Raw genomic sequence first — 13,861 nt, 5'->3', positions numbered from 1 at the left:
AAGTATCGTTTTAGCTTAACGGAAATCCATAAAAGAGAATGAAGAAATAGAACTAAGGGAAGGGGGCTATAAAGTTTACCATAAATTTTGTCCTGCATAAACAGGAATGTCACATTTCAAATCTACGCAAGTTTTTTTTTAAACCTTTAAGTTTGCAAAGCAGCTTAGCTGACTTTCTCGGAAAATTAAACAAAGTTTAACTTCATTCTGATTCTACAGTTGTGGAAAACCTGTACAAAATGCATAAAGTTAACTAAGTCAAATAAGCAAAACGGTTTATCAGCTTTGTGGACAATTTTATTGAAGCCGTAGGGAAACCCGCATAAGAGAGTAATCATGACCTTGCGAACTACCAATTCTTTGGCCAGTCACGCCTCAAGACGCTAAAACTAAATAACTGAACCTTGACCGGCTCATTTCGACACACCCTTGACGTTCCATCAAAAGATGTTGCTCTTTCAGTTGATTTAGCGAAATTTTTCTGCACTTAGGTATGCAAAAAAGAAATAAAAGAAACAATTGATAGGAAAAAGTAGCTACAGTTCGGTTACTTCGAAATTAAGAAGACATGTCCACTCAAGTTTTACTGAAAAGAGGAAACAAGAGAACAAAAAAAAAAAAAAAAGACAAAAAGGATAGTGCTTAATATTTGAATCAAATATTTAAATTTTGGACAGCAAGAATAGTTCCATAATCTATCCCTATACTGGCTATTGCCAATGATGTCTGTTAAAAACTAATATGAATCCAATTTTTTGGTTGTGACAGTAAAACAAGGGCCCATAAAAAATTGTATTTTTTTTTCTGCCTATATATATATATATATATATATATATATATATATATATATGTCTCACTGTTTCTTTTTGAAAGGGTGAGATCTTCACCCTCAGTTGGCAAAACTTCCTTCTAGAAAAAAAAAAAAAAAAAAAAAAAAAAAAAAATCCAATGCAGAGTCCTTGCTGCAGCAATAGACTAAATGTCTTTTGTCTTCAAAAATCTGCACTATGTCTTCCATGCCAAAAATGAAAAAATGGAAGGAAAACATCCAATCATTTAGATTAAAATTTATATTATAACACAGATTAATAATACTAATAGCTTAATAATGTAGATTAATAAAGCTACACTATTTTAAAATTATTCACAAAGCTAACTTTCTAACCACAAAACTAAAAACTATAATAACAAAAATGCATCAGCCTTGTGTAATAGAAAAACCTGTACAAAACGTATATAGATGACTCTACTCACAAAAAGATTCACAAAGGGAGTCCCAAGTAGACAATCTCACAATAGCGGAACACATTAATAAAATCTGACACTGGAATATTTAAACAGTTTCTTTTATTCTATGCTTGGACTTCCTTTAGCTCAGCTGGTAGCTCATTTTTAGGATGCTTGTTTTCAAAATGTTGTTTATATGTCTTAGGATCGGGCATCTGAGCCTAAAAAAGAATATATTACGGTTACAATCGCCCATGCTTGCACTATGTATGTGTATCAGGCTATACATCAGCCAACCAAAAATCCAAACCAATGTCTTCTAAATTTCTTTGCTATTTTTAAGCAACTTATTAGATTGCACAGAAACTATAACAACTTCACGGATGTCACCTACCACCACAGAAGAGTCAACTTAAAACCTGTTTTTTAGTCAAGAGTTTATCTTGAATGGCCGATATGACAGCATAGGCAGAGTCCTCTAAAAAGCATTAGAGGACCCCCCCCCCTTATGTGTATTTATCGCAAGTGGAAATACATCATAAGATACAAAACCCCGTACTTTTAGTAAGTCTAAGATGTGAGCTACAGGCCGGAACAATCTTCCTTTCCCTATCTGTTCCCTAGTAAAATTCGGAAATTTGGCAACAAGAATACACATTTACCAGTACCCAGCCCCAGACTTAGACCTGTGTGCAAGTATGAGATTTGAATTTGGATCCGAAGATACAAAACTCAAAATGTCTATCGTCCTCCAGGGATTTTACGACCAACGATTTTCTTTTCAACTTAGGATACCAAATACACGCAAGCTTCCAGGCGATTTAAACTCTCTCCATAAAGTTGGGTCGAATAAAGCAAACCAGAAAAATCACATTTTTCAAACTTGGCCAAATCTCTATTTTATACCAAAATACAACATAAACAGGTATCACCCATTGAAAATGTGTTTACATCTTAATTTCGAGCAGTTATAAGTATCTCCATAAGCATGGAGGAATGCATGATTTTAAAACAGCGATCGATGAAAAATACCAACTTAGAAATAGGTTACAGAAATTTCCTAGCACAGAGAATAAATCTTATACATCTCCATAGATCAGAAGCTAAGGTGAAAAAGGTAGTCCTAAATGCAAAGAGATCAACATGGAATAATTTCTCAGATAAATTAGACATGAATAACCCACTGTCAAATGTCCACAGCTTCATCAATTGAATGGCGGAAAAAGTTAAAGGATGGTATTATACCAACATTCTCCTTACCAGTAACCAACAAAAAGCAGAGGTCTTTTCCAAATATTTCGGACAACCAGCCCCCAGTACATTTCCTCATCTCACCCTGTATGTTTGGAAACTCTACAGCAAAACAAAGGCTATGGAGAAGCTTATGAGACTATTTACAGAAAGAAAGCTTTTCAAAGCTTTGGAGGAAGTGAATGTGGATTCAGCATCTGGAGAGGATGAAATAAGTTAATTGACACTGGTTAATTCAGGGCTGATATTTAGAAAAGTCCTAATTGATGCGTACAACGAAGCCTGGAAGCGAGTTACTTTTTCCAAAATTTATAAGAAGTCAATAATTATTCCAGTGAAGAAACCGAGTAAACCACCAGGAAGGCTATTTTCTTATAGGCCTATATTGTTTTTATCTGTTTAGTACAAAATTATAGAAAAGATGATAAAGAAAATGTTTGAATTGTTTTGTGAATATAATAGCCTCTTACCGCAACAGCAGTGGTTTTAGGAAAGGCTTCAATGCAACAGATTGTATACTCATGTTGGAGGAGGCTACAAACAATGTTAAAAGTCAACAGAAGGTCCTCGTAGCAGCATTTTTGACTTCAAATCTGGTTTTGACAAAATATTAGAGAAGAAGCTATGTCAAATTTTAAAGACAATGGAGGATTTCCCAGACAAATTCATCATTTCATCTCTGATTTCCTTAATATTAAAACATTCAAAGTGAAGATCAATGAAGCTACATCATCTACTAGGCACCAGCAGGGTTTACCGCAATGATCGTCACTTAACCTAATCCTTTTCCTCCTCTTTATAGCCGAACTCAAATTTTCAAGGGAGAGTTTAGGGCCAGCAACCTTTGCAGATGACCTCACCATTTGGAAGCAGAAGAGAAAAATAATGAAGCAATTGGAGAGTTAAACTCTGCTCTGAAAGAATTAGTTCGGCTCTCCAAAGCATTAAGAATGAGTGCATTAACCCAAAAAACAAAAGTAATGATGTTCAGTAACAAAAACATTTCCAATCCAATGGCTCAAATAAGTAACAGAGGAGACTTGATCTAGTCAAAGAATGCATATCTTCTTCTTCTTCTTCTTCGGAAAAACAGCACTTGGAGTCTAAAAACAGTCTCCTTTCGGCTTCATAAAAATTTTCTGCTGGTTTATTTCTTTGGAATGTTAATATTCATCTTTCCAATTATACTACCACTTAATTGGGATTAACAATTGACCACCGATGGATTTGGAATAAACAAGCAGAGTTGACGAAAGAGGTTTGCCTGAATAGGATCGTAATTCTAAAGAGAATTGATTCTACAAACTGTGGAAATTCACACTGTATTAGGAATTTTTTAACAACATAACGCCAAAATGAAGAAAAGGATAGTTGCTTACGGCCATACCAATAAAAAACTTGTCGAAATTGGAAACAATCCAGAACATGGCACTCCGAATGGCTCCTAGCTTGTATTCACACAATACTAGTGATTGCACCAGGAAATTAGCAGTTGTGCCTATAAGTGAGAGAATAGCCAAAGCCACTGTCAAATATTATACCAGGAGTCAAAGCCTATGGGGAGCGGCACCCTTATTTCACTCTTTGTCATGGAAGCACTAGGTAGCAGAATCAAATTGGGATTGCATCTTCCAAGCTTTTGCAGCACTCTGTCCAAACTAGTCATTGGATAAAATTCAGGTTGATTCTTTTCAGTTCCCTTTTCCACGGAAGTTTCGCCCACCAAATGTCAGCCTGAAGCCTATACAGGACAAAAAGGAGATTATCCCACCCCAACTAATTATGGCTGAATTTTTAAGAAAAAAAGCTACAGAGTACAAAGATCATCTGCATATTTATACTGATGTAGGCAGTAAACCCGCTGCAGCAGCAATAATCCTACACTCTTCTCTGTCCATGCAAAAGCCTCTTCCACTGGACTTCTCAGTTTTGATGGCTGAATTGGCAGCAATAGTTGAATCACTAAAGGCAGTCAAAAATTATCTTCCCATCTGAGTAAAGAAGCAATCTTTTCGTATTCTCAGACTGCTCTGAAACTGATGAAAACTTTAACCTGAAACGCAAAGGACACTAATTTGCAGGAGATAAGAGAACAACTCAATTCTTTATCCAAAATGGACATTGCAGTGGATTTCCAGCATATTCCTAGCCATGTAGGGATCAACTATAATGAAAAAGTGGACAGTCTCTTTGCAGAGACAGCCAAGTCTATCGACCCACAACTTTCTCGAAAGTATTCCATTGCACTTACAAGATAAAATCAGAAACCTCCATAAAAGCCTCCCCCTGCTTTGGTTCAATTTTCAAAGAGCCTGAAATAAATTGGGACTACTTTAAAAGAAAAAGCTTAGCAGTAATACTGAAACGAAAGAATACAGATGGAAGTAACATAGTGACACAAATTGTATCTGCAACTTGACTGAAGAAACATTACAACACCTTCTCTTCAAATGCACAGCAAGAACCCCTGGATTTTATACACTGCATACCCTATCTAAAAAACTCGAACTTCCACCAGATATTGACCTGATTGCGGATGCTACTTTACCAGCTTCCATTGAAAAGGTGTTTTACAGAGAGGCAATTGATGCGCTAAAAAAATTTAGATGTGCTTCGAGGGATTTATATATACTGTATATATATACTTTTTTTTTATTATGTCTATTGTAAACTTGTGCAAAAGGGGGCTTGAGCAAGCAGGAAGAGCCATATTGCTACCAGTGGACCTGTAAGCCTTAAACTGCAGGGAACAAGCAGTTCAAGTACATGCACTTTCCAAATGTCAATTAAATCCTGTAATATGTGTTGAATTGCATTGTATTGAATGTTGTATTATGTTTTTTTTTTATTGTATTATGATTGTGAAAATGTGCAATTAGAAGCCAAAAGGTTTAGGATTCCAGGTGCTTTTCTTTAAGAAGAAAAAGATTAGATACACAAGTACAACTTAATCAGAAACAGAAGAAGAAGATAATCTTGTGGATTGAGCTAATGGTTAGTAAAATAATCAAAAACCACAGATGAAATACACCCAGTAGACAAAAAAAAAATAACACATAAAAAAGAAGCAAATATCAAGACAATCAAAGTAAAACATTAAAGAAGGAAACAAGGGTAGAAAAAGGTAAAAAGGGAAAGGGTAGAAAATGAATAAAAAAAATTTTTTTTTGTGTCTTCATTAAAAAAATTCTTTTCTTAAGTGGGTGCCCCTGGGGAAGGGAAACTAAACCATTTAAAATACCTTGCAGACACTGCAAATATGGACTAAGGCCTTAGCAGCAGCTTTTTTTTGTTCACTTAGATTGTGTCCAGCTTGCTTTTTGGCTTGATCTGCCCTTTGTTGAGCTTTTTGTTGAGACTGAATCTTCTGTTGACCACGAGCCATTTTTGACAAGGGTACACAAGGCTTGGCTTTTACACCTTAAAACAAAGAGAAAAAGCATGATTATATTTGTTAAATTTTATAAATTCTGACATATTATCAATGTTTCAAAGATACATGGGTACTTAAAGCCTAAATATTCCCAGAGGGGGAGACATCTGGCAGTCAAATGACTAACATTCCAGGCAAAAATAAGCAAATCTTTTCAAATTTCAGACTTCTGTTTTGTTCTAGGGAGAAATCTTTGAATAATCCATAGTTTGAAGTTCTCAAGGATGAATCAACAGACACTATCAACAGAAAATAGAACCAGATTTCTAATTAAGCTTAGGGAGGTTTAGAAAAGTTATTCATAGACAGGGTGACTCAGGAATTGGACCAAAAATTTTGATGTGCAAAATGTTCATTGTGTTTAACAAATCTTAAAATCCAAACAGCTCTCTTTCTTCATGCCAAAAAAGACATTGAATGACCCTAATTTAGTCCCAATATTTTCTCAACGCAAGGAGTTTGCTTTATCCATGGAATTAGGTCACAAATCGAACATGTTTTGTTGAAGTTATAAAGAGATTCACTGTGTAGTTAAAACAATTTTAACATCTATTTAGCTAAAGTTATAATGGTAAAAAAACTGAAAAAAAAAGAAGCAAGATGCCAAAAATATACTAAACAATAGACTTAAATTGCTAGATATCAGTTGGTGATGAAGACATCACCAAGTCACTCTCCCAATTATTTGAAGTCTCCCTATGTACCAAGGAAGTGTCTATAGATTGGAAAACAATATTTGCCACCCCTATGTTCAAAAAGGGATAAGAATAACTTCTGCAAGTGCCAAAATCCTGGAAGGAGTGGTAAATGACTCTGTCATGAAGCATCTCAAACTTAATGGGATACTATTGCCCAGCCAAGATGGTTTTCAACCAGAAAAGCCTGTAGAAACAAATGGAAACTTAAGAAGTTATAACAGACCTGGTTGACCAGGGCTTACCTGTGGATGTCTGTTGCTTGAGCTTACAAACGTGTTAGAAAAAATTCCACATGCATTTTCTGGATAGAACACAAGAGATTGAGGCTTTTTACTAATGAAGGAGAATCAATTCTCTCTGAGAGATGTGGAGTCACCAGTGGTGTCCTGCAGGGTAGTGTCTTAGCATCCACACTATTCAATATCTATATAAATTATATTTTCCAATTAACTACAAATCATCCAATCATCTTGACCATATTCAAAACTGGGCAACAACATGGCACATGAGTTTCAATATTCACAAATGTAGTGTTATTCATTTTGGCAAGTCCAACCCAGGTGTCAAGTATACTATGGTCAATCCAGCTGTAAATAACATTCAAAAGCTACAAAGTGTGGATGAAGAAAGGGGTCTTAGAATAATCAGTGACAACCAGTGTAAATTCCATTCAAATTGCGAGAAGACCATGTCTCATGCAAACTCTGTCCTAGCATTCTTAAAAAAAACTATATCCAGAAGGTCTCCCTATGCTTTTGTGATGTTGTACAAGGCCCTTGTCAGACCAGTGCTTGATTTTAGAATGTGAATAGCATCACCAGAATACATGGGTGACATAGAACTTCTGGAAGGGGTTCAAAGGAGAGCCACAAAGGCAATATCTAAGATGAGAGACAAACCTTATGATGAATGTTTGAAGGAGCTGAAATTATCTACACTGGTTTACCAATGACAAAAAGCTAATATACTTATGACATATGAGCTTACTTTACAAGAGCCCCCACCCCTCCCCGATTTATTTGTCAATTTCCCAAAATATTGGCACTGACAGGAGGACTCCAACAGCTGAAGAGGTATTAGCTTACAGTCCATAGAAAGTTAAGTCTTTTGCCAAATACTCTAACTCCTAAATCACATTTAGTTAAGAATCAACAATATTTTGAGAGATGAACAATACAGCTTTTAACAAAATAGATCTTTCACTGATCTAATATTCAGTTTAAGGATATTAACTAAAGAATCAAACAAATGGCAAACTGAAATATTAGTAGCATTTATTGACTTTTTAAGGCTTTCAATTCTGTACAGAGGTGACTGCTATGGTGAATATTAGAGCACTATGGGCTTCTAGACATGTTTATTAATATAATTATTGCTTTATATAAAAACTAGCTGGATGCTGTACAAACAAATTATGGACACCTGACTGAATGGATAAAGATCCTCTTTGACATATGACAAGGATGTATCCTCTCTCCTGTGCTCTTCATGACCTTAATTAACTACATACTCTGGACATGTGACTTTGTTAGAGGGATGCAGTTGAATGAGAGCTGAACTATCTTCAATGGTGATTTTGCTGCTGACATCTGCTCTTTTCTCAGCATACGAGTTAGAGTGGCAATTTGTACCCAAAAAAAGTCATGTACAACAATGTTAATTCAATGCTGGGTCAGTCACTGATGGTTGGTTCTGATGAGCTAGAGGAGGTAGCAGAATTTAGTATCTTGGAAAATAAAACTCTGATGGAAGCCTATAGTGCAAGGTCATTACATGTTTTGGTTATGCAGGCAATGCTTTTACCAAAGTAGGCAAGTCTGAAAAACTCTACATACTCTCTAAAGCTCAAACTCTAACTCCAAAATAGCAATGTCCTTTCTGAACTAATGTATAGATGCAAGGCCTGGGCACTGACAAACAATCTCCATTATAGCAAAAATAACTGGCATTAGAGGTAGAGATGCATGGATAATGGCTTCTGCTGCTTGGATTACATATTCATTTCTGAGAGTCTAAAGCCCATTTTCATGAGGATGACAGCTGGATGGATTTCATCCATACCAGTGGCCTCAATTAAAAAAAATTCCAAAGTCTAGGGGTGGGGGATTGCTATTAGTTTCATTTCACAAAATAAAGATACCAAAAAAGACATTTTCATTAAAAATACCCCAAAACTATTTCTAAAAATCTAGGGAGGAGATCTAGAGTTACAACTTCCCCCCTCCATGTACATACCTGATCCCTCTATCTAAACCTGTTTTTGCAAATGATTAGTTCAATCAATATATTTTTTGCTTCCTTCCTCCTCTGATCCATTTCAGGGCAGAGCTGGATGGAGGAATCCACCTTTTTGGTTAACAAATGGCTTTTTGGTTTTCATCAGAATGGGAGATGAACATACATTCAACTGCCATCTTTGCAAAAAGGAACCCTAAATTAGGATTTTTAAAAGGTAAAGTACACTTTTTAGTTTTCACTCAATTAAAATTGTCAGCAAGTACCACTTATTACAAACAGTGCTTTACCTAGGATTAAGAGAGCACAGCTTAGTCTAGGAATGGGATAATTCTAATTTAAGTGATATTTCATGGAGTGGACATGCTTAAATTTGTACATGTGTTGATGTGAGCAACAAGGTAACTACCTACTTACTAAGACTAACCAAAAGGTGCAAATCCAGTTAAACTGCTTCAGTTACTTCAATGATAAGACTGCTTTGATTACCTTAAATTGCATCTTCTAGCAACTAAGGTTGAAGAGCCTGTAGATGTTGCCAGGTAACATATAATCCATATTCATGTAACAACTCATAATCATATCTTTTTACATATATACAGGGCAATTTGGTTTGATTGTTGGGTGTTACTAGATGTAACACTTGCCTGGTGGATTTGAGGGCTAGAATACCCTGCTGGATGATACTGGTTCATCCCACTGCATCTTCCATGACTTCCCACTACAATCTCAGTCAACACCAACCATGAAGCTGTCAACTGACCTGGCATACACTGTAGATTTGCTAAGTGAGTTTCACAGTGGAACAACACAATTGGTTCAGCTTCTCATGCTTTCTGCAAAATTTTTGATGCAGTTTTTTGGGGGTTTCCTCATGTTTTGGTGTATTCACTGTGATTGAAAATGGGCCTAATAGTATCACTGGCCATCATCTTAAATGCTAGGATGACATCTCCTCTATTTCTACAGTATGTAAGGGTAAAAAGGTCAAGCTTTTTTAGTCATTGCTTGTAGGAGATTTGTTTTTTTTTTTGGAAAAAGGGAGCTTTGTTGCTCTAGACTGCACCTTCTCAAGTATCTCCATGTCACACTTAAAGTGCAGGCTGGAGACTGACATGCCAAACTCAAAATGGGGATGAACAAGGGCTGTGTATAGCTTCTTGATTACTCTTGGTTGGCGACTTGTCACTGAATGCTTGATCAAACCAAGGACTTTGTTTGCCTTTGTTACTTGGTTCTAACAGTGACTATGAAATTTAAGTTTATTGTCAATGATTACCACAAGATCATGTTCTTCCTTGGCAGTCTGTATAGCTTAATGTTGGACAAATTCTTCAGAACACATGAAGACAGAACTATTCCTTACATGATGAGTACCACAAATCGAATAAAAGTTTATAGAATACACTTAAGAAACATAGAAAGTTCATAGAAACAAAAATGGCAAAAACATGTAAGAAAAATACCAAACAGAAATGGAGCCAGCCCCTATTTGACAAATTCAATCTAACACAAGTGTTGTGAAGCAGAATTTTGTATTTAAATAGGCTAAAGGTATAAGTTTGTCTAAATTTGAATGTTAGAAAACAAATTTTTCTAAGATTGTACTCAACCAATCTTAATTAGCTTGTTGCCCAGTCCTAACTATCAGCCAGTCTCAACTAGGCTATCTAAACCTATATAGTCTATACCATGCCAAACATTAGAAACCTATTGATGGTGTTTAGGAAACATATATTTTAATCAAGATCTTTGTCCAAGATTAGGCACTGCCCAAGTACTGGGGTCTTACCTATGGAATTTTTTGTATTTGTACTACAAAACCTACCTATGATTTATTAGCAATGCTGAAAAATACAATGGCAGAATGAAAAAAAAAATATGAATTGTTAAGTTTACAGGATCTGATTGTAATAAATTAATGGATATGGAACATATGAATGTGAAATTTTAATATAGCATTTTTTTTGTCATAAACATGGCTATAGGCTTTTTTGCAACTGTAGGAAAGCTACCAGACTGTTATTCAAAAGAAGAGGAGAATTGGCTAGGCTTCAGTGGAAAGTGTTTCAAGCTAGATGTTTTTGGTGCTTAATTCAATCTATTTTGCTCATGAATAGCCTATAATAAAAATTCACATTTTGAAATGTGGCTTCTATTCATTAACTAACTCACTAAACTCTACCCATTTGGAGGAGAGAGAATCTGCATTAGTATAAAGCATCAAAAGTGGATCAGTACAATATTTCAAATTTGGCTTGGGGACAAAAAGGCTGCTGTTCCTGAACTAATTCCAGCTCACTCCTACAAGTCTTAATCCTCTAACCAACCTCACCAGCAGCAATCTCTTCCTTCAGTTGTTGTTTCAAAGCATCATACTTCTTTTTCTTTGCCAGCTCAGCATCACTCCTGTCATGTGCAATCCAAAAATACAGAATCTTCACTTTAAGCTTGACTTCTATGTTGAAAAAAAGGGTGGCTGAATCACACTCTATTGGTGACTTAAATGTTAACTTAACTGGTCTATTTCTGTTAGCCTGCTTACAAGCCAACCACACCAAAAAAAGAACATTTAACTGAACAGCTTTGCATCATTTCATTATTAAGGACTGTAGATCAGCTTCATTCTGGAGTTTTTGATTTGTCATCCCTTTTTCTTCTAATCTGAACAATATAAACTTTTACTGTTTTTGTATTATATCAAAAAGCCCATGTTGCACTGCTTGAGTGGAATATGTAGAGGCCTTTACTTGGTTACTCAAGGGATCTTAACTTAGACCTTCTATCACTTTTAAAATTTCCTGCATAATTGTGACTTTTACTTTGCCTTTGGAGCATTAATCCACAATTTCTGCTTCTAATTTCAATATTTTTCATCAGCTTTTGAGTATTTCTCCACAATTTCCACTTCTAATTTCAAGATTTTTTCATCAACTGGTTTCAGTAGAGCTTGAAATTTGAGTTCCAGCTCATTTTGCATATCTGGATTGGAATTTTGTCTATCTGGACAATCTTCCTAATAACCTCAGGAGTATTTTCATGATCTTTTTGTTTGTAAACAGGGCAGTACCATGTAAACCCCAAGTAATTACTGGTTTTCATGAAAAGTTTATATTCTGATTTCAACATATTCAGGCACTCTATGCACAACCATCACAGAGAAGTGCATAGCTATCATCAGCTAAATTTGCATCACATGCTGCATATTTATTGATGCCTTTTGTGCTCATTTGGATGCTCTCCCTATTTGTCTACTATTTATTTAGACACTACTATGACAACTGTCCTACACTTAGCATTGTGCATTGGCAACATTATTCACCACCATATTGGTTTTTAGTATGTATTTCAGATAATATTCATTTGAATTGGAATGCATTCTTCATTTGCATTGATAGAACTCATTTGCATTGGAACTAAACTTTAACCCCCCTCCCAATTTTGCAAATATAGACCATGAATTTCAGCCTATAGAGAGCCACTCCTAGGGTTGATGATGCATGGGGAAAAATTAATTACAGTGCCCTTCTCCCAACCCAAATACAAGCTAAATATACAGAATCAAGGTGGACAATTCCCTAACCATAGTGTCCCCTAAGCCACAGTGCCCATGGCAACTGCCCCAGTTGCCCTCTCTACCAACAGCTCTGATTTTATAGGCCAATTGCCAACATACTAAATTGGATTTTCTGTTATCTTGACAAACTATTAAATAAACTAGAAGAAAAGAATGACTGGAGAAGAACTCAGTGAATATCTACAACTCAGGAAATATATTGGTACATTAGATGGGGGAGTTAAATTAATTCCTAATATAAATAAATGTTGAATTTAGATTCAGGGTGAAATTCTGATTCTAAGGATAGCCTAGCCTGTTTCCCAGCCTCTCATCTAGAATTTCGTTTCTTTTCTAACAGACATTTGTCAACCTGTATAACAAATACGTCTAACCTAGATGCACTAGTCTATTTTCAAGAATACGATACAGACCTCTGATCAAAGTAAACCCGAGAATAGTCAAAATTTACAATGAAATTGGTGAAGCGCAAGTCCAAACTGAAAACCTTAACAAATATCCTTAAATGGCAAAATAATTAACCTTGTTATAAAATTTCTCGCTGAAATATTTGAGTAAACATAATGCGTCCCTATTTGCTTTTGTATAATGCCCTACAAAGTGCTGGGTTTGTTTTATTTCGCTTTTCCAGGTTTATCCTTCCATTGCACTAAGTTTTACTCTTTGTAAAGCTTTTGGTTACAGGCTTTTCACTCTCTCCAATAGTACGTAGTTCAGCTAGCCTTGGCTAGGTTAAGAAAATTTTGTAAGTGGATCTGGAACCTAAGGCATGCTCTGGTTAGATTTCTGGTAAAATTCTAGACAAGCTATTTTTTATATCTTGGAAAAGGGTTAGGTTAGAAAAACGAAACATCCAGTAATGAATCCAGGGCCAAAAACATACTCTGGGAAGGTAGGCCTATTGCCAATCTTGTATTGTTAACCCTCTTGTGGGCACTGGTGTTTATTGAACACATTTCGCCTTAATGCTCCTCTAGTTTAAAACTCATTGTTTTTTAACCAGAACTTCATTGCTATCTCTTCTCAATAGGTGTTTCTATTGTACTGTACTCGGCATCTAGGCTACTGAATACTTTCAAAGCCTATGAAAGGTGTTGGTCAATATCAGGAATATTTATTGTGCTTGAACCAGAATTAACTAGTCTATTGCCAATAAATTTTTCATTGTTCACATTTTTTACTTACAAATAAAGTGAACATGGGTGAAAAAGTGCTTAAATTTGAATTTGTGACAGAAATGATTATTATATTCATAAAGAATATAAAAAAGGCATCACATGGTATGTTCACTTTATTTGTAAGTCAAAAATATAAAAAAAAGATTTTCCCTACTGTCTATATGCTGGGGTAAAATTGGAGCAAACAGTATTAATGGCTTTTGTATAAATTGAATATTCCACTCAATGCCTTTTTTATGCTCTTTACAAATATAATAATTGC

General features: G+C 35.4%; 2 protein-coding genes across 3 annotated transcripts in view; one reads left to right on the top strand and one right to left on the bottom strand.

The window, feature by feature from the left end:
- Positions 1 to 1,194: 1,194 nt before the first annotated feature.
- On the bottom strand, positions 1,195 to 12,958 carry LOC136032002 (zinc finger protein 706-like). Of its 2 annotated transcripts, none has more exons than XM_065712069.1 (3): positions 12,835 to 12,958; positions 5,720 to 5,898; positions 1,195 to 1,448 (listed from the first exon to the last, which is right to left on the bottom strand). In XM_065712069.1, exons 2-3 carry the CDS (start codon positions 5,861 to 5,863, stop codon positions 1,353 to 1,355), a joined length of 240 nt encoding a protein of 79 aa, XP_065568141.1. In that variant the 5' UTR covers positions 5,864 to 5,898; positions 12,835 to 12,958; the 3' UTR covers positions 1,195 to 1,352. The 2 variants fall into 2 exon arrangements, with proteins under 2 accessions (XP_065568141.1, XP_065568142.1); XM_065712070.1 differs by lacking the exon at positions 12,835 to 12,958 and adding an exon at positions 12,796 to 12,833.
- The window catches only part of LOC136032001 (very-long-chain (3R)-3-hydroxyacyl-CoA dehydratase hpo-8-like), a 77,903-nt gene continuing 76,950 nt past the window's right edge, over positions 12,909 to 13,861 (top strand). The window contains exon 1 of the mRNA XM_065712068.1: positions 12,909 to 13,028. Within this exon, the coding sequence (XP_065568140.1) occupies positions 12,985 to 13,028 (44 nt within the window). The 5' untranslated portion in view covers positions 12,909 to 12,984. The remainder of the gene's footprint in view (positions 13,029 to 13,861) is intronic.

The sequence above is a fragment of the Artemia franciscana genome, chromosome 10 (genome assembly GCF_032884065.1).
Source record: "Artemia franciscana chromosome 10, ASM3288406v1, whole genome shotgun sequence".
NCBI lineage: Eukaryota > Metazoa > Arthropoda > Branchiopoda > Anostraca > Artemiidae > Artemia > Artemia franciscana.
Note: the sequence above shows the minus strand (reverse complement) of the source record. Positions and strands in the feature narration are given on the sequence as shown.